Source organism: Castor canadensis, chromosome 6, assembly GCF_047511655.1.
Source record: "Castor canadensis chromosome 6, mCasCan1.hap1v2, whole genome shotgun sequence".
Taxonomy (NCBI): Eukaryota; Metazoa; Chordata; class Mammalia; order Rodentia; family Castoridae; genus Castor; species Castor canadensis.
The window spans coordinates 143,078,717-143,100,573 of NC_133391.1; the positions used below are offsets into that span (position 1 = coordinate 143,078,717).

Genomic DNA, 21,857 nt, shown 5'->3' on the forward strand with positions numbered 1-21,857 from the left:
AGTACTAGCATGGATCTTTAAGCACATTAATGTACAAAATAAGTCTGTTTCCAATTCATGTATAATGATGCAAATACTCAGATTTCTGGACAAGAACTCTTTCACAGAAGCAATAGGTACAATTGTATTCCGTTTTAGAATCTGGACTCTTAAGCTTCATGCAACCAGCATTTGTAGACGCTTACTAAGGAATGCTAATAAAGATCATTTTCATGATAAAGGTGACATAACAACGTGCTACCCCATATTCCCTCATAAATAGGTAGTGCTTTTTAACCAAAGCAAGCTATGGGAGGCCTTCATTACATTTTCATAATACTGTTTCATTTAAATCTGAACTTCAGTAGTTTGGCCTCATCTAAAATGATTCTTCTTTTTTAAATTTATTATTGTGCTGAATGAGGATGACTCTTTATATACTTAGAAAATCTGGTAATTAAAAGTGCCACATAGCATGTTTGATTCTAGCACATATACATTTACATCATCTCTGAATTGCTTATACTTTGTCATGAGCAAAATTGAGTGCCAAATCAGCCTAGTATTTCTTTCTGGTGTTTATGAAGATGGTGATGACTTGGAACCTGGACTTTAAGATAACTTTTCAAAAATGTTTCATTGATACTCCTTTTTTTGGTGGTACTGGCAATTTATATAGAATTCCCTTTAGTCATACTAATTCTGCTTTTTCTTACTAAACATTGATGACAAAGAAGCTTTCTACCCTAATCAGAAATATTTCCTCCAAAATACTTAGCATTAATTATAATTATTACTTAATTTTTTGAGGTCCTAGGGATTTGAACTAAGGGACTAATGCTTACTAGGCAAGTGCTATACTACTTGAGCCATTCTACCAGCCCTGTAATTACTACCTGGTTGCTCTTTTACCCGTACCTATACTATTGTCTCCCACTTTGTCTCTATATACATAGCATAATACAGTGATTGGCACATAGTAGGACATCCATTCAATAAACAATATCCAGATGGCTAGGCGAGTGAGTAATTCAAGCCACTCTCATTTACAACATTACCTGTAATTCATTACAGAGTGAGCAAAATGGAAAACTTCAGCTTGCCTTATCATCTGTTGATATAAGTAAACCAGTTCTGAAGACCTCATTTTTTTAAACATTAAGGTTATTTATAATGAGCAATATCCATATGTTCTTCTAGTTTATATCTACTCAGGGCCTGAGAGAGGCAGAAAAGCTGTTACTGAAATTCTCCAGATGGTGTAGTCTTTCCAAGCCATTGGTTTAAGTTCTACCAATAGAGTATTCATCATCAGTGAATCTGACCTGGTGTATGTAATCACCTGGCTAATAAAAACTGCAATGAATAGTTTTCAAGCTTATATTTCATCTAAGGACAACTTTCTCTTCTTCTGTTTCTGCTTAAATTTGTCCACCACAAAACTATTTATTAAACAATTAATAAAAATGAAGAAAATAAATGAAACTCTTGGCTCAGGGCCGAATTGTTAAATTGACTTAATACATTTTCTTCCCAAATAAAAGAAACTTGATTATTCTAATTTTCCTGTGCAGCTATATTGTGGGTTAAGATATAATATCTGTTAGGCTGTAATGCTGACATTAGATAGCCAACTCATCACTGTCCACACAGTTCCTAGTGCATCTAAGAACCCAGCCTGGAAATCAGTGACAGATTAACCGACCTGTCCATCTTCAAAATCCTAGCGTCAAAGACTTTTTTCAGTGTAGTTATCATTTGATCCAAAACTTACTGCTGAACTTTTAATTTCTCAGGATTTTTTCCCTTTAACAGCTTTAGGTATCCATTAATGATGTCTGAGATGGTAGTATCCAAGGCTTGGGCAATGTGCTATACACTTTCAGTTGTGCTCATGTTCTCTTTGTAGTTGCTCTTAGTTTTTTAATTGAATTTTACTAAATACTAGATTATAAAATATAGTTTTACCTACTTTTTCCCCTCTTTTTGGGGTGTTTGGGATCAAACCCAAGGCTTCATGCATGCTAGGATGCCAGGCAAGTTCTGTACCACTAAGTAGTACCCCCAGTCCTACCTACATTATTGCTATCTGACAAATGAGCATGTATCTAAGAACTCAATTATAAAAATAAAGACACATGTAGCCTTAATATCTCTTATTCTAACTATATAAGAAGAGAAATCCATCACCCTTCTTAACCAGCATTTTCTTAGCACTGATCTTTCCTGATTTTCAATAATTATATGAGAAACTTGTGCAAAATGGGAACATGCTATCTATTCTGCTTCAAACAAGAAGTTAAAATGGCATGACTATTTTATTCAACAGCTGCCTTTAACAAAGGATGTTCCTTTTTTAAGTCACACTTCAAAATATTTCTTCACTTATAAAAATGCTTATGCAATTGATATTAGAGGGACTCTTCCTTTAGGATAAAATGGACTTTAGAATGATGGATGTGAGACATCATGACCTTTAGGGGTTTTTTTAAGCCATGTGTAGGACACAGTTTATTTGAAGTTTGAGAGTCATTGAGCGTCACAGCTTTTCAAGAAGAGATAACCTTGAATCTGACATTTGAAAATTTTAGACCTTAACCTTTTTATTTTAAAGGCTTTGTTTTCTGAAGATTAGCCAACTATTTAAATAGAAGAAACTGAAAAAAATTAAAAGAAACTGGAGCATTGAATCACTCAAAGTGGCAAGTCCACACAGTTATCATACTATAAAGCTGACTATTTGATGCCTTTCCTATACTCAAATTTGTCACCACCCCAACCTCCATACCATCACTCAAAACCTCAATGTCTTCCCAGTACTAGACAAAATAGAATCCCTTAAACCCACCCTAATCCAGCTTGACCCACCATTCAATCTTTACCATGGAATCACACAGTACCCATCCTTTACACATTTCTATGAATTCTTCTTTCTCAAATTGATTTCCTGGCCAATGAAAATTTCACCCATCTTTAATAAACTACCTCAATTCTTTCTTTCACACGTATTGTTCTAAAGTGAAGAGGTTACAGTGTAAGCATCAAAAGCATGTGACTTTCAGAAGGTTGCTTAACACCTGCACTTTAGCTTCTTTTCCAGTCAAATAGAAATGATACTTTCACCAGAGAATTAAATGAGAGAATTATGGTATATAAAAACATTCAATAAGTTTAAGTTTTAAAAATAGTATATTCCACCAAGTGCCAGTGGCAGACATCTACAATTCTAGCAGAAGGCAGAGATCAGGAGAACCACAGTTGGAAGCCAGCCTGGGTAAACAGTTCAAAAGACCCTAACTTGAAAATATCCAACACTGAAAAGGACTAGCGGAATGGCACAAGTGGTAGAGAACCTGCCTAGCAAGCATAAAGTCCTGAGTGCAAACTCCAGGACCACCAAAAAAAAAAAAAAATTAGGATATTTCTTCTGCATTTCTAAGGAACCTGTCCAAACTAGCCCAACCCTGCACACCCAAATTACCTTGCTCTGCTCTTTTCTTTTCCCAGAGCATTTTCACCTTCTGAAAGCCTGAAATCCATTTAGGTGTTTCTCCCTACTAAAGTGTAATACCGTAGGGAATAGAGCTTCATTTTTTTCAAAGATGTATTCCAAGCCCTAAAAGAATAACTTGCACATTATGGGGATGAAGAGTCATTACTTGAATTAAGTTGCTGGCTCAGATCACTGACATTCATGGACAATCTTTATTGCCAGTCCTAAAATTGCAATGGCTTTGAGAAGGGATCAATCCCCAGACCCCTTGAACATGGAACAAAAAAGACTGCATTTGAAGGTCTTTTAAATTTTCTAATGGTCATGTCTCTGAGCAAAATCTAGGGTAGCTAATGATTTACTATTGACTATTTACATGGTCAGGCTGATGAGGCACAGTGTGAGAAAGATAACATACTATTAAGAGTCAAAAGGGATGGCCTATGTTTTTTCTCTCTTAAGAAGCTTTCTTAGATAGAGCGTGCAGGTATGAAATGGCAATTAGGGTAGGGAGCCTCAACACTACAGCACTCTGAGAAAGTAATTGTATTCATATCCAAGCCTAATAATTAGACCTAAAAGTAGAACTTTGCTTGTTTTAGAGGGACTAACAAACCCTTGCTGCTGTTTTTCTCCCTGTTTTCCTTGGTGGAACTAATTACATGCTTCTACAGAATCTTAGTTAAGGAAGGCATTGCTAGTTAAACAAATCACTGCAACTCTAAACATTTTTCTAGTTTTTTGCTGCACTATACATCTTTTGTGGGAAGAGCTTGATCGCTACCTTTTAAGGATTTGTCTTAACCTCCTTCCTTGTCTACAATTTTGAGTCTTTTTAATAAAGATTGGATTAGGAACTTTATATTGCCTTTCAAAGCAGGGTTATAGAGTTCAGCTAAGGAAAAAATAATCTAATTGCATTCTTTTATACTAAAAATACCTATATAACAGGAGTAGAAAATAGATGCTACCATGGAGTAAATCTGCCTGATGCTATAAGAACCAATTCAAGTTACCTTTATTTAATGAACATAATAGGAATCATAAAGAAAACTACAAAATGGAGCCCTTGTCTAGTCACTCATGTCCACCCCATGCTTTCTGTAAGTACTGAAGTGCCATTTGCGTAGCAGGTACAGAATCTCGCAATAGGTCATTAGTGGTTCAGATAACAGAAGAGATGTCTCTGAAAGAACATAAAAACTAATGAAACATCTTGCTTAAGTATTACATTTTTTAATGAACATGATTCATTTTTTCCATGAACCATGGAAACTTCCTTTATAGTGACTCATGGATGTTGACATTTCTGCATATTCTAACCAGAAGCCTTTTTGTAGTTCAATATAAATAGGAATACCTTATAAGAGCCAATAGATCTCAGTTGAAGCCTAGAAAAGTGGCATTCAGTAAGAATCTTTCCTATCAGTTCTTCTTGTGCCAGAGTGGCACCCACCCTGGGGTCTAGTCCCTGATATCCTAAAAAGATAAAGAAACATTAGAATGGTGTGCTTTCAGCAGGCCTACAGAAGGAAGAATAGTCAGTCATCTCATTTGTTTACTCTGGGAAGGTATCCCAGTGGTCAGATTCTTGATGAATCTCTTGCCCTAAAGTCAAGCCTTGACAGTTTATTTATTTATTTTTTTCAGTTTTTTTTAAATTTTTATTGTTTTATTATTCGTATGTGCATACAAGGCTTGGGTCATTTCTCCCCCCTGCCCCCACCCCCTCCCTTACCACCCACTCCGCCCCCTCCCTCTCCCTCCTACCCCCTCAATACCCAGCAGAAACTATTTTGCCCTTATCTCTAATTTTGTTGTAGAGAGAGTATAAGCAATAATAGGAAGGAACAAGGGTTTTTGCTGGTTGAGATAAGGATAGCTATACAGGGCATTGACTCACATTGATTTCCTGTGCGTGGGTGTTACCTTCTAGGTTAATTCTTTTTGATCTAACCTTTTCTCTAGTTCCTGGTCCCCTTTTCCTATTGGCCTCAGTTGCTTTTAAGGAATCTGCTTTAGTTTCTCTGCATTGAGGGCAACAAATGCTAGCTAATTTTTTAGGTGTCTTACCTATCCTCACCCCTCCCTTGTGTGCTCTCGCTTTTATCATGTGATCAAAGTCCAATCCCCTTGTTGTGTTTGCCCTTGATCTAATGTCCACATATGAGGGAGAACATACGATTTTTGGTCTTTTGGGCCAAAGCCTTGACAGTTTAAATGATTCCTGTGACCCTGAGGGCTAGGCAGATTTATAAATGACAACTTAGTAGAAAGATCATATAACCTGACCCAAATTTCTAATAAATATTCTAATAGATAGAAGATAGAATATAACTCATAGGGGGTTTTATCCCAAACATTAAACAATACAGTAATCTCACTGGACAATGAGCAGAAGTTGCCCAGTATTAGATTCACTCTGAAACTACCTGCAGCTGAAGGTGATTTTGACAAAGCATTTTAAAAGACAAAGAGAGAGTTCCAATAAATGTTTATAATCTAGAAAATCAGAAAAAAAAATAAATTAGACTGTGTTAGGATATAAATCCAGGATTTCAAATGAGTTAAACATTTTGGGAAGTAGTAATTCATTGATGCCATGTGATTTGATGCTTTGCTTAGTTAATGAATGGCCTTTAAAAAAACTGTTATGAGGCTAGCAGTGTAAGGTTTATTAGAAATAGCACATTTCATGGATATTAAACCATATTAATATGAAGTTAAGACATTAATTACTTCAATCTTGTAGAATGATGTCTAGACAGACCAACAATAAAAACAATAGTATATTGTATGAGGTATGGAAGAAATCTCACATTTTTCTAGGATCCTTAAAGTTATTGGTTAATGCCATTCTAGGCGCTCATCTTAAAATCAGGAAAAATGGTAAGTGAAATTAAAATTTAAAAATTTAGCCTTTAACAATATTATCTTTAGATAACCAGCATAGTTTTCTTGGATACTTTGTTTTTGTGCAGTTGATACAAACTTTTTTCCTTCCCCAACACTAGAATAATTGTAATGCAAAATAATTATAATGCTAGAAGAGATAACATAAGTGAAATATTTGCATTTCTTATGTATATATATACATATATAATATATGCATATATATATACATATATATGTATACATTTGTATATATTAGAAAAATCTTCAAAGTCACTTTTTAATTCTAGTAACAAATTTTTTTAAACCTGTACAGATTAAGGTAATACTTGAGATCTTTCCTTGGGTTCTTAGAGTAATACAACCAAGAAGACCAGTGAGCTGTGTATTCATTTCCTAAGAAGTTTTAGTTATTTGAAGCACTACCATCCATTTCACTGTTACTTGTAGAAGTTGCTAGAATGATTTGTCAAGTGGGTAGAGAAACTGACTTCCTGAAGGCTTAAAAAAAAGGATTAGAAACATTGTTTAATGTTTGGGATCACACAAGGGTGACTGTGTCCTGAAATCTCTCCTACATACGGAGTTCCAAACCTGGTGATTGTGCATTTCTGCCAACTTGATTCATCTTGTATTCACTTTGCAGAGATTTCTTTTTAAGTAACTATAACCACAATTTCAAGGCAGATTGAGGTTAGCTATTTCAGAACTTTTTTTTTGAATCCTGAATTCTAAATTTTCAAAACTGAGGTAGTTGCTAAAGAAGCAAGATAAGTTGTATACCAAGAACTGAAATTATCTTTTTTGCTGACCTATCTAATTTAGCTATGAACCAAGAAGTAAGCAAATTAGCTTACTGTTTTTATTTATTCTGGACAATCTCTCCTGGTGTTTTAGATAGCACTCTGGAAGCTTCTTAGTCTTCAGATGCTAGCACACTGGTATTGAAAGGAGAGAGGGCTGTTTACCAGATTGCTGGTTCTTTGTGAATCTGAAATTCACTAAACAAATAGGAAGTCCCTTGCTATTTTATTGTGTTTCGTTTTATTTTATTTATTTTATTTAGACATGAGTCTCACTGTGTTGCCCAGACTGGTCTCACACTGGGCTCAAGAATCCTCTTATTTAACACCCTAGAAGGTGGGACCAGAGGGGCACACTAACACATCCAACCCTTGTGATCGTTTTAAATGACTCCTTTTTTTTCTACATCTTAATGCAAAATCTTCAAAGTCACTCTTTAAATCTAGTAACAAATTTTTGAAACCTGTACAGATTAAGGTAATACTTGAGATCTTTCCTTGGATTCTTAGAATAATACAACCAAGAAGACCAGTGAGCTGTGTATTCATTTCCTAAGAAGTTTTAGTTATTTGAAACACTATCATCCATTTCACTGTTACTTGTAGAAGTTGCTAGAATGATTTGTCAAGTGGGTAGAGAAATTGACTTCCTGAAGGCTCTAAAACAAGTCAGTAAATCACGAAGAACCATCCTTAAGTGATAATTGATATACTGAATACAGATGGTGACAAACAGTAAACCACAGTGAGTAGCTGTTTGCAGAAAATGATTATTATCCTTGGGATTAGAAGGGCCATCAGTATTCTTGGAAATGAAGCCTAAATGCACTGCTGGCTACAAAATCTTACCAAGCTAGAACAGATCATATCAGACAGGGAAATACGAGCCAATGATGTTTCAAAAGGAAAATTAATGACAACTTTAAGGGTAAACTGAACAACAAAACAAAGGCATATTCTATCAGAAAGTCTGCTTGAAACCTAGAGATCACATGCCAGGCTTGGATAGCTTAAACAGATCTTGTAGTGGATCTATATAAGTGTAAAAAATTTTTCAAGATTTTGCTGAATATACAGAAATGTAACAAAGCATAAGTTCCACCTGTCTATATACGATCACTGTGTACACTCCAGTTTGACTGCTCTGTACTGATGTTACAAGGCAGTTGGATTCTTCTTCCTTAAACTCTTTAAAACTCAGCATGTCTCTGAAACACGAGTTGTAGAAAGGTAGAGCAACACTCAAGCCGTGGCTTTGAGGATTATATAAATGTGAGGCTTTGCCTATAAAGGAAACCACATTAGGATTTTATATAATTCAGCCAGGCTATTAAAGAAGAAACTAAATAACAGGCAGTACTTCTTGCACTAGTTTTTGGAAAAGGAAAAGTTTAGGATTACCTACCTGCTTTTAAGGTTCCCTGCCTGGTATGGTATATATCTACTAGTGCATATGGCTCTTCATTTACAGCTTAATGTTTAAAATGCAGATCCTTCTAAATGACATGCTTTCTTAAACTCTTCTAACCTCACACAGACTTTCAAGATGACTATCGTAATGGTACTTGAATAGGAATTGGCGCGTGTATAATAGTTAGGATTTATGTGCATGTACATCATAGGTAAAGTCATGGAGGAAGAAATCATTGTATCCTGAATCCCACATGGTAGATATGGTACACATCCATGTGACCTTCATATGGGAACGAGAAAGCTTAATTTTGAGTATTCTTGCAAACAAATCAGTAAGATTTATTTATCATTTATTATCATTTAAAAACTAGCATGGAGCTAGGAAAAGAAGTTAATTTTCATAGAAACAAGACTAACTTAAATCAGGATGGATAGCCATAGAAAAAATAAAATACTTTCTGGTTAATTTGCATAAGTGTTTGAAGACACAAGGAAAGTTTTTGGAAAAGGTATGAATACTGTCAGTGTATTTGGCCAGGAATCAAATAGTTGTGAGATCAAGTCCTTTTCCCTCATCTGTCTCTTTACCTTTTTGACTGCCTTTTCCTTCAAGGAGCAAGCATACTATTATAAATGTGCATACCATTTAGCTGCCCAAAATAAAGTTGGTCTCATGTGTTCAGCACGGTTTTATATCTGGTCCACAGTGCTTCTCCTTAAACCAGTACCCTAAAAGTCTTGTGAGAGAAAAAATTTCAGAGATTTCTGATAGTTTTAGTTTCCTTGTTTGTTTGCTTCTTCTTCTTCTTTTTTAATTCTCTATATGGCCCAGGCTGACTTAGATCTCACTTCTGCCTCAGCCTCCCAAGAGCTGGGATTTCAGGTGTGTGCCACCACACCCAGTATTACTTTAAAATATATTAAAACCCTAATATTGTTCATGTAAATGGTTCATTCTTCAGAAAACTTTTTCTCTTGTATTTAGGATAGGCTAGAAACACAGTGGAAAAATGAGTTCTATTTTTACAAAGTAGGGTTTTTCTATATGGTTTTTTGGTTTGGGTTTTTTTGTTTGTTTTTATTTTTGTTTTGAAACAGAGTCTCACTATTTAGTCCAGACTGGCCTCAAACTCAGGATCCTCCTGCTCCACCTCCTGAGTGCTAGGATTTCAAATGTGCACCACAAAACAGAGTTCCTCTAAATTCATATTTTAAAATTGGTTTATTCCATTCTCCCATTTCAACTACCTATGAATACTTTTGCTTTTTAACAATTTCCTTCCATATGCTTTTTTGTTTGCTTTCTATTACTTCAGAAATACAAATGCAAACCCTGTGGGACTCAATTTCTGTAGCTGTAACTGTGGCCTGTGTCCCTAGCTTATCACAGTCACCTACTTTGTCCCTTTAGGAAAGTGCTCTGGCCTAGGCAGGTGCTGCCTTTTCCAGTCCTCCAGGAGTGTCTCAGGGTGGGGGAAGGACACAACCTTGTCTTGTTCCCTCAGGCTCTCTGATCAAGCAGCTCTTGCAGTGTGTTCTCAGCACATGACACCTGCCAGTCACTGTACTGAGGACCCAAAGTGCCAAGGTATCTAGTTTTCTGGGTTAGGTAGGAACCCTGACAATTCTTTAGTCTCAATTATTTTTCACTTTCTACCCAAAATGAATCCTCCCTCCCCACCAGTCACTTCAATCAATCAGCCTTTTCTCAGAAATTCTTTGGCCCATTATTCAAACTTGAACTCAGAAGCCCAAAGTATATGGGCCAAGCCCTTCTCACCTCTTTACCCCTAAAAGCCATTTACTTCTTTATCCCAGAATAATGAGTTCCTAATAACCTTTCCTCAAAATTAATGGGAACCACCCATGGTTTTTTCCATAAGTTAGTTGGTATCTGTCTAAATAGAAAAAGAAGGAGGTTCAACATGAGGTGGTTCAAAATGGTACTCAGCATTATTACCTTGGGCTCAAGGATACAGTCTCATTTCTTTGCCAGTCTCTCTTCCCTACATGGATACTGAAAGACAAGTACCAAAGGAACAACAGCATGTATGGAAAGAAATACCACACCACTAGGGGAATCCATGCCTTATTACTCCCAAATGCAGAGCTCTGGTAAAACTGTGTTGGAGCTTACTATACACCAGACCAGAAATCCTCCATTCTCTTTTCCAAGTCCAGGTGTTTTCCCAGCTCACTTGAGATATACAAAGTCCACATTCCATTGCCTGGTACACAGACAGTCTGGGTGTAAGGGTAACCATAACAAAGCATAGCTCAAATGATCCATGCCGCAATATAAAGCAATGATAGAAATGTGATTTCCGAACCTCTGTGGTTCCCACAAACCAAAATTTCAATGTCATTTCCTTCTCCTTGTAGAGTGAGTTAAGGGAGAAAGTTGCATTCCAGTTTTCCTGTTCTGTTTAGTGTCAGCTACAGGAGATCATACTTGGGTATACTGAGATAGAATGCGTAGTTCTTCTCCCACCATGATTGACTGGGGTACTGAAGCCGTGGGTATACTTGCTGATGTCAGTTAGTGCAACCTCATGTGCCCACATACATGCAAATTCCATATGATCAGAAGACCTCGAGGTACTCCATCACTACCCTCATTCTCAGAATCCCAACAAGTGTGTAAGAATCTATTCTCTTCACATGTGTTTATTCATAAAGCATATTAACATCAGCCCATCTTTTCCAAGAGGCTAAAGCAGACTCTGATTAGGAATACTACACCAATTCCATTTTTCCAACTCTAGTGGAGTTATGGGTGCAAACTAAGTCATTGTACAGAAACAATTAAGTAAAAATATTATTGAAAACTTATCATAAGCTTGACACTACAGTTGGATTTATGAAATGAAGATTTCCAGTGAATTGGGTGGCACTGCTAATCTAGAGAATGGGCCCTTGTGAGGGCTTCAAAGCTTCTTTACAACTTAACCCTCCTGAATACTCATTATGACAATGAGTATTCCTTAAGCTCCAAAAGGCTGGGTGTGGGATAGGGTGAGGTTAATGAGTCAAGAATGGTAAAAGTTGAAAACTCTAGAACTCAGACTTTGTATCATGCTAAGGATGGACAGAAGGAATGAAGGAAGGAATGAAGGAACCAAGGAACGAAGGAAGGTCAGGCATTACATGGTAGAGAATGTACTGAACTCAATTTAAACTCTTTGATCTGTGAGTTGTATCTCAGACACAAAGCAGCCAAATTGATAGGCAAGTTTGACCAAGTATGACTCTTGCTACCCAGGCCAAAAATATTTTAAAAAACAAAAATCCAGTGACAATGCAGAATTAGATCATATAAAATCCTTTCTCTGTTTTGGTTTGGAAAATATTTATGAAATACCTTATTCGAAATACTCAGTTAATCTACCTTCATGTTCTTGGTATATTTTATAAATGGGAGGCTTTTTTTTTTTTTTTTTCAGTGCTAGGGATGGAACTCAGGGCCTCATGCATGCTAGGCAAGTGTTATACTACTAAACTACATCCTCAGCCTTGGAGCATATTCTTGGTTCCATCTCTTCAGTCTCCATGTAACGAACTTTATATGGTCTGCTTAAAAATAGTTTCAAAAGCAAACCCGTGTAATCTCTAGGATCTAGACCATTCCTGGTACAACTCTGTCCCAATCGGCTATCTATCAGACAAATCATACCCTCTTTATTGACTACAGTATCCTAACCTTTTCTTTTTTAAAAATTTATTTTTGTTGTTTGCCTTGTTGAGGATAGTACCCAGGCCCTTGGGCTCTCTGGGCAAGTACATTATCATTGACCTACATTCCTAGCCCCTAATCTTTTGTTTGTTTTGTTTTGTATTTTTGAGAGAGTCTCTCTATGCATTACGGGGAACTCTTAACTCTTGTCTGACTTGGTTCCAAAATGCAGGGGGGAAAGCGTCTTCATTCAGGGTTTTATTTGCTATCTAAGTCTTGCAGCATCTACTCCAAGGGTTAAAAGCACCGATAAACGCTCACTATGAACGTATGACTTATGTGTAACTCATGGACACCAGCATGTTCTGCTGCTGAGGCCCCTGCAGCAGCGTCAGCATTTACAAGAATATCTTGGAAAGACTCTTTTTCAGTACACATTAATAGTGTCATTCCCCACTTACATAGGCTGCAAAAATCTTAGTGTCTGCTCCATGGGGCCTTGGTAGGGTAGAAAACCATCCTAAAAGCATAGAAAAGAGTTAAGAGAAGGCTTTGCAGTGAATGTCAGAAACAGCCTAACTTTGTTGTGGCATCTCAGGCAATGTGTCTTGTTTTTAAAAAGTTACTTTGAAGATAATGGTAAATGCGTTTGCTGCCCTCTTGGACCTGAAGTCTGTCTCAGCGGTTAATTTTTCACATGTCCTATTGAGCACTCCAGCTGAGGCAGGCATAACATTCCAAAGGACAAGGAAGCAAGTTCTCTGTACAGTACAAAGTACTCGGTATTCCAAGCAAAGCTTTGCTCTTGAGTCTCCTTAATTCCATTCATTGTGTCTGTTTTACGTGGCTCTTTCTGAAAATTCAACTGATATGTTAATGTCAATGGGATAATGAATTTTTGAAAATACAGATTAAATTAGTGGGATTAAGGAAGGAAAAAAGAAACAACATGTATTATAGAAAAGGGAACACAGGTTGTGCTCAATTTTGAAATCAGCAGCTTAGTTAGGGGTGAATCTTGTGTTGCTGAGTCCATTCTACTACTCATATATTAAAGATACAATTTGTCTTGTAGGGCTTTCAGGATAAAGGTTTTAAGTCCCTCTGTATCCACATGGGACTGGTTCCAGAAGATCCCTCTAGTTCCAAAATGCTTGGATGCTCAAGTCCCTGATATAAAATAAGATAATATTTGCATATAACTCACACAATTCTCTTATATGCTAAATCATCTCTAGATTATTTATAGTGCCTAATACTATGTGAATGCTACCTAAATACTTTGTTATACTACACTGTGTAGGGAATTATGATAAGAAAAAATGTCTGGAAACATCCAATGAAAATGCTATTTTTCCTAATATTTTTGATCTGCAACTTTTTGAGCCCACATATGTGGACCTTGTAGCTATGAAAGACTAACTTTATTAGGTGTTTATCCCCTTCCTCTTAACTTTAAAAACAGATTCTCTGCTATCTGTGGGATGGGGCTATCGTTAAATCCTTAAAGTAAGTTATTCCTTTTACCAGAATTTTGAGACTTACTAAGCAAATTCCTGCCTTCTCTGTATAATTAGGGTAAGAAGGAAGGCTTAGCGGTGGGTGTGGACAGCTGACAAACCATGTCACAATATTGCTTCAGAACTGTGGAATCATTAAGTACTGCCATTGCTAATACTACTACAGTCCTACTGGTGGGAAGGGCAAGCAGATATAAGAAGGTGTCAGTCAAACTTGTCCCTCCAAGACCAAGACTATTGTCCACTATGCTGGCTTTTCCAGCTTGCAAAATACTATCTTACATTAATTGCTTTAAGGACTAAACAAACTATAGCAGACTTTTAATAGTGCAAAGGACACAGTCATAAAATGACTCATGCAGTCTTCCGGTGTTCCAGAGCCTTCTCAGAAACCAAGAAAGATGTTGCAAACTCCAAAAGGTCTCTGAGTCATCTGACTCTAGTGCCATGGAAGGGGGACATTCCCACATTCTTTCAGGGAGGTTTGTGGTATTAAATCCAAATTTCAAGTTAAATGTCTTCACTCAAATGGAAGCTAATTTTATTGACTTAGCAAAGCTTCACTTACAGCTTTCTGTGTTATTTGGGACCTTAAGAAGGAGTTAAGGATATAGAAGGACTTTAGATTTCTCATTTGTCTCCAGATGTGTCATCTTAGTTCTCTTTCCAACCTCCTCATGTAGGAAACAGCCTGTCATAGAGAACTAGAATAACAAAACAGCTATGTTTAGAAGGGGGACTGTTCATGTGACCCTTGTATATGCTTTTGAGCTTTAATTTGTAATCCCTGCCTTATGTTGACCTCTTTGTATGTGGTTCCTGACTAGATCAGAAGAGCCTGAGAATCAACCCAACAAATGAAAGATTGTATACTTCCCCCTTGTCCAATACTTTTTTCTCTTCTATTAAAAACATTTTAACACACTAGTTTTAAAACACACCATTTAGTTTAACATAATCGACACACTTTCTTCAACAATTCCTTAGTATGAGAAGATAATCAAAGGAAATTATCAGACTATCTTTTGGCCCTCAGATCCCTTTTCCAGATCTGATCTCTTTTAAAAAAATCAGTTCATCATGAAACCTTCTAAATGTTTTATGAGATTTAATGATAATTCTGCAACATTGTTGGGAGGATTATGCATTTGAATATTGAATTTAAGTTGATTATCTCTACAGAGGGACCTAAGTCTTTATAAGTAAGTGTTCTTCCATCTACCATATCAGATGGTAGCTTGGGCCCCTTAGGATGAGGGCAAATGTTTATCCTTGGTACATGCGTGCTTGGCTAATTTTAACTTTGGAGAGTATGGATACATTTTCAATTGCACGGCCTACAATGCTACCCTTGGCTACTGAAACTCAAGATACACATCCATTTCCTTCAAGAAATTTATTCTAAAGAAACTTTTTCTCCTGTTTATTATCCCTTGTCACTTGCAACTGTTCATTCCCAAGTAGTGAAAGGAAACTAAATACCTTTAAAACCATCCCAATGCTGTGAAAGCTGTACTTAAGGATCTGAGGAGTTTTTGCTATACAGCCTCACAGCACTAGGGTACACCACTCACCTGGAACACTTCCATGTGGCCCAGTCTGCAACACTAGATGTGATACCTGGTCTTGAGTTGTGTGGTTGTTATGTCTTATTTATTTTTATAACTAAACCCACATACCACTGTCCCTTCCCTAAGTCTGTTAAAATTCTTTGTGGTACTTCTCAAATTTCTTTAAAATATTATCACTTTGGATAAAAATCACCAAGTGAATAGACTGTCTTTTTTTGTCAGAAGTACCATCTTCTGGAAAAGTATAACATTAGGCTTCTGATGTCTTATACTAAGGTTACCTTTTCAAGGAGGAGGGAGAGGAGAGAGGAAGAGAAGACAACTACTATCTAGGGCTGAGGGAAGGAAGGGAAGACACTGGAACCATCAAAGCCTATAAACTTGGCATTTTACTTGGGGCTGCTACTCAGACCTCTGGGAAAGGGTGCTGTTTAGCTGATGCTGGAGTCCCTGTCCTCTGAAGCTCTGAGTCTGGAGACAGCACTGGGGGGATGCTGTATCCAAGTGGAACTTGATGAGACTGGTTCTGCAAGCCTACAAAGTGCTGATAACTGGATTCAGCAGCTGTCATAAGAGGAACCTCTTGCTGCTAGGGTAAAGAGCCTTTGCTAGAGTTGAATAACACACTCTCAAGAGCATCAAGCCATGAGAAGTCCAGATGACATGAACAGAAAAGTACAAGTCCCTTCACCAGCTTAGCAGTCTCCCTCTAGCACCCACCATTGGCAGGGCTAGCTTGCAGTTTGCTCAGCTTCATGAAGCCAGGTGTTTTGAAGCAGAGAAAACAAAAAATGGCACAGAACATCCCTTTAGCCAGTCACCATCCATAGACACGCTTCTACATATTTAAGCTACTCCCCTGCAGTAAAATGAGTGTTCCATCTAACAAGATGAAGCCACCTTTCATTCAAAGGAAGATGTTGCCAGACTAGGAAGCTGCGAAGTCCTAAAAGGCATTATAATTCTGGAAAACAGTTTGTGTCTTTGGACTATATTTACCACCCTTAGAATTCAGTCATGGTCCCATCTGATTAGTCTGCTACCTAAAGACAACATTGTTCATTTAACTTCCAAAAGACATGTAGTAAAAGGGAAGGAGGAGAGATATAAGAATAGGTAATACATACAAATTTGCAAACATAACAAGCAAGGAAGAAAATGTGCATATCTATCATAGTCCAGATTACCGTCTTCATAAACAGCTTCTATATGTCAGACATGGAAAAGTGAGTCTCCTCCCTTCAAGGAGTTTATAGTCCAGAGGGTGGACAAACAAGTGTGAAATAGGTTTGTGTGAAACCACACAATGGCCATGTATATTTATAGGAAAGAAGGAAAAGCTTCAAAGAGAGGACTTATCTATGTTTCCAGAAGCAAAGTAAAAACAGGACATAGGGACAAGTCCAGCTCAGCAAATCTGAGAATGTAAAGAGTAAAAACCAAACAGCATTCTAAAGTAAATGAGGAGCTTGGGGTAGGTCTACATGAAAGGAAATGAGGGTGAAGGCAAGGAGAAACAAAATATTTAAGAGCCTTATGTACAAAATGAAAAGGTCTACATCTTTTACCTAGATTTAAAAGGAAACCACCAGAGGATTTAGCAAGGAAAACTTCTAACTTCATTTTAATATTTAGAAAAACTTGATCACTTAAAAAAAAAATCTGTGCCTAAACCCCAGTCTCAGAAGAAAAAAGAAAAAGTTCTGTGTCATCCTAATTCAACAAACAAGGTTGTGACAGGAGTAAAAAGTAGGGGGAAATGCTCACAAAAAGATATGTGTGCCTGATGCATTCAGTAGGATACCCCCAAGAAAATGAAAAGCAATGTAATTTTACCTGGTCAGCAGACTAGTCTGTGGCTGAAGTTAAGAAGAGAGTTGAGATCTTTGTAGGGAATGGAATAGGAAATGGCAAAGGATTGGAGACTTATCAATTTAAGGTGTTTAAACCCTGAAGGCATCATGAGATAATCCAACGACTATTTTGCCACACTGAAGTGTTTTCCTTATTTCTAAGTGAGATCTGGGCAATTCATAAAGGTGAAGAGTCATTGAGCCGAAGGAGAGGATGCGGGAGAAAGAACATCTACATGTCTCTTAGATCAGGGCTTAGCTTCACGTCTTGATATTGATAACATGGGAAAATATCTGCTTGATCTGGAGTAAATTCTTGAAATTAAAAAGGCAATTATTGGCCAGAAATTAGAAGGATATGAAGATGACTAAGAAATATTTATCATGGTGCCAAGAAACAAATTTGAGAACCTCTGAAGCTAATCAAAGCATACAAAATAGAGGTGGTGTGTTCATTCCCTGTGACTGCTGTAACAAATTATTGCAAACTGGGTGGTGGCTTAGAGCAAGAGAAATTTATTCTCTCACAGTCTTGAAGGCAAACAGTCCAAAATCAGGATGTCATATGTTTGGCTCCTTCTGGAAGCTCTGAGAGAGAACCCAATGCATGCTTCACTCTTAGCTTCTGGTAGGTGTTGGGAGTACTTGCCTTTCCTTGATTTGTAAATGCATCAACCCAAGCTCTGCCTTTGTCTTCATATCACATTCTCTTCTGTGTGTCTCTGGGTCTCAAATCTCCTTCTGCCTTTTACAAAGAAGGGTATCTATCATTACCCTTCCTAAATCCAGGACAATCTCAAGATCCTTAATTATAGGTGTGAAGACTCTTTTCCCAAATAGAGACACATTCAGAAGTTCAGAGAATTAGGACTCAGACATACTTTTGGTTGCCATTGTAGGTGTATATATAATAAGAGTGTCTCTGAAGTTAGGATGGGGCTTCAAAAATGTGATTCATCCATGGGGTGTTAATGAACTGAACTTGGACCAGACAGTGTGAGACAGAAACCTGGTTCTGCCTCTGGCAGATAATGAAACCTCTGTGTCTTGGCTTTTCCTGTGGAAAATTAAATAGGCTATATAATAATACTGACAGGGTTACTATGGACTTTTTAAACTTAATACAAGTATAAAGCTAATAGTGACTAGCCCCCAGCTAACTCTTGCATTAGATATGGCTTTGAGTCTTCTACTATGAATTCCATTTGAAATAATGTATCTCACTGGCTGCCTGCCACTCAGTGGTCTTTGAGCAAAATTAACTACTAAATCTCCAAATGAAACAATTCAGATAATATTAATCTGTATAGATGGGGTGTGTATATGCATATATTTTAAAGCTGTTAAGACCATAAAAGCCAGTTAAAAACTTGAAAAGGAGGGAAGTGCTGACCTTCAAGAAAATAAGTTGACATTTATGAGGCAAACTAAATACAATTTAAGCTGTTTGAGTGAAAACTTGAGACTCACTATCTTAGATCTCTAACAATCAGCATACATTCCCACGTTTGTGATGGATTTTGGTCCTTCAACTAAATGCTCATATAGAGATGGGTGATATAACAGAATGAAGAGGGCTTTTATGGGAGGGTGTTCTAGCCCACTAACCCACAGATGGTCTTACAATAGGATCATAAAGCAAGGAATGTCTCTTCTTTACTTTTGGTCTATAGTCCTAGAATATTCACCTTCTCACTCTAGCTCTCAGTAGAGTTTGTCTAAACTTTGTCTACTGGAAGATGAAAGAACCTTTTGAATATTAGTTCACCTCTGTGTGCTTGCAATGACTTTCTCTCCTTTACCTACTGTGATATACAGGGCAGCTTAATGAGAACATATTTTGAAGATGGTAGTGCTAAATAATAGCATAAAAGTATTTATAGTCAATGAATTGCACAACAAACACCCGTAAGTTAATTCTTTCCCTGGTGCATGTGTCAATGTTAACAACAGATGTCTTCTAAAGCATAGTGTTTATATAGCACTGGCGACCATATGTAGTATCCTAATATGTTAAAGTATTTATCAGTATGAGCAAGATAAAATTCATAACTGCCCCCACCTTTTTTTTTCTTTGCAGTACTGGGGATCTAACACAGGGCCCTCAACCATTCTACCACTAAGTTACATCCCTAACCCATAGCTCTACTCTTGTCCTTCCCTTAAAGTTAAGTGATTTTGTGAAGAAATGAAATTTATAACATTCACTTTCAGATACCAGTTGCAATCTAATCAGGCTCAGCACTCAATGTATTTCTATTTTGCTATGAAACCTAGCAAGTTTTTGATCCCCGTTTTAATTTTTTCAAGATAAGGTTTCACTGTTTAGCCCAAGCTGACCTGAAAATCATTGTGTAACCCAGGCTGGCCTCAAACTCAGAACCCCCCTTGCTTCCACCTCCTGATTGCTGGAATTATAGCCATGTACCACCACACCTGGATCAATTCCTATCTTTAATGCTAGATTTTTATGCCAAAGTTTTAATACAAGCTGCTGAACTAGATAATCATTAAATGCTATCAGAAATCAAGTACTTAAAGAAAACTCTATTAAGCACACTTTTTCTTATTTTGAAAACTGTAAAGGAAGCTGTCTTACCCAACTCTGCTAGAGAAGGAACATAAGTCCACAAAACTATGGAAGACAGCCACTAGATGTAGGCTTCTATGACTTAAAGTTTGGGTTTGCTGTGTTCTAATCTCATTTTTCCTCTCAACTCTATCCATAGGTGTGTGTCATAGGTTATGTTCATTTGAGACCTGTTCATCGGAGATTTCCTGGTGTCACTGAGTATCTGTTGCTGTTTGCCTTCTTGCCATGTCTAACGAAGTAGAAACAAGCACGACCAATGGTCAGCCTGACCAACAGGCTGCACCAAAAGCACCATCAAAGAAGGAAAAGAAGAAAGGTATGAAAAAATCTTCTTGCAGTCAGCAAAGGAAGCCAGAGGAGTTATCTCTAGAAAAATGTGAAAATCAGGGTAAAGTAAGAACGAGCTCTTGCCTGGTGACAACATTGGCTTAGTCACAAGTTCTCCTAAGCAGGAAAATTGTACTTTGGCAGAAGAAATTGGTCCGCCCCATGTGAGATAAGACTTATCTCTGCATCTGGTGATTGCACCGACTGAGGTCCTGCAGGGATATTTTCATAGTGTCTTTTTCAGTTACTAAACCAATCATCAATTATTATGTGCTTTTTAAAAAATTTATTTATTGAAGTCATCATTTTTTTAAAAATCAAGATCTTGATTTTATTGCACCTTCTTCTTTTGACCTGAAGTACCACTAGACAGTGTCAGAGTCTTTAATAATTCAAAACTTGAGAATATGCCATGACTTGCTTGCTTTTTGCTAAAACCCTTTAGCTCTGGGAATAAGACTACTTGGAACTTTTAGAGGAGCAGAAGAAGTTATGAAGATGGGATATGTATCTCAATTGTTGTCAAGGGAATTTGCTCATAATTCCCATCTGCTTCTTAATAGTTCAAAATGATAGTAAATTTTGTATTGACTTGTTTTCCTGCCATTAAAAAGAAAAGTATTTTTCCATTCTTTTAAAACCTTAGTAATGCTTACGTCTACTCACATATTCCCATGAATTTCCCATCACCAATTTCACATCTTCAAGAGTTTGTTTTCTCTCAATCACAACTCCAAAATTCAATCTCATGAAGCATGATTTCACCCAAAGAAGAACAAAATAAGTAGAACATTCCTTGTGTGATTAATTATAGTATAATCAAGATTTATACTACTCAAATTTTAGGCACTCTGGAGCACATTTAGTCATGTCTAGGAGTGGCACTTAAATATAAACTTTATCCTGCATTTTTTTTTTCTTTTCTCAGGGTCTGAAAAGACAGATGAGTATCTGTTGGCCAGGTTCAAAGGTGATGGTGTAAAATACAAGGCCAAGTTAATTGGTATTGATGATGTGCCAGATGCAAGAGGGGATAAGATGAGCCAAGATTCTATGATGAAACTCAAGGTAAGAGGGGAAAAAATGCTTTGTTTGTATCTTAAGCAAACATCTGAGAGAAGGAATTATATTAGAAGCTCATGTTTACCTGTACTGCAGTTATTCAGTAAGCTCTCTAAACCACATAATTGTTCCAATATTGGCACCTATTTATGTATATATGTGTGTGTGTGTGTGTGTGTGTATACACAGTGCAAGGAATCAAATCCAGGGCCTCACACACGCTAGGCAAATACTTTACCACTAAGCTGAATCCCCAGCCCTTGGTGTTTTATTCTCTGAGAAACCATGAGTTAGTTAAAGTATTTTGGAAACTTTTAGAAGCCTCATTTTATCAAGAATAGCAGGACTCTAGATGTCTTTTCATTTTGGCAGACTCAGCACCTGGACAAATCCTATCCTTATAGTCTCCCTCATTAAGGGATTATAAAAGCTGTATACAATTGTCTTACTTTGCGTAGAAGTCATAGACTACCATATTTTTAACATAGAAAGTGTTTAAGAAAAATGCAGAATTTTACCTGGAAAATAGTGTCCTTTACTGTTAGCCCTTTGGGGTTTTGAGTTTTGAACTTTCAATCCTATGTGACTATGTGAACCTAATTAAATAAGTGATTTTCATTGAACAACACAAGAAGAAGGAACATCTTTAAAGATCTAGTTCGGTACCCCCATGTTTAC

The 21,857-nt window shown here is 37.0% G+C and overlaps 1 protein-coding gene across 6 annotated transcripts in view; it reads left to right on the plus strand.

Moving 5' to 3' along the window:
• The window catches only part of Dab2 (DAB adaptor protein 2), a 171,677-nt gene that overhangs the window by 126,352 nt on the left and 23,468 nt on the right, over positions 1-21,857 (plus strand). For all 6 annotated transcript variants that reach the window (XM_074077557.1, XM_074077556.1, XM_074077558.1 and 3 more), the window contains 2 exons: positions 19,927-20,106; positions 21,046-21,185. In XM_074077557.1, the coding sequence (XP_073933658.1) occupies positions 20,016-20,106; positions 21,046-21,185 (231 nt within the window). In that variant the 5' untranslated portion in view covers positions 19,927-20,015. The remainder of the gene's footprint in view (positions 1-19,926; positions 20,107-21,045; positions 21,186-21,857) is intronic.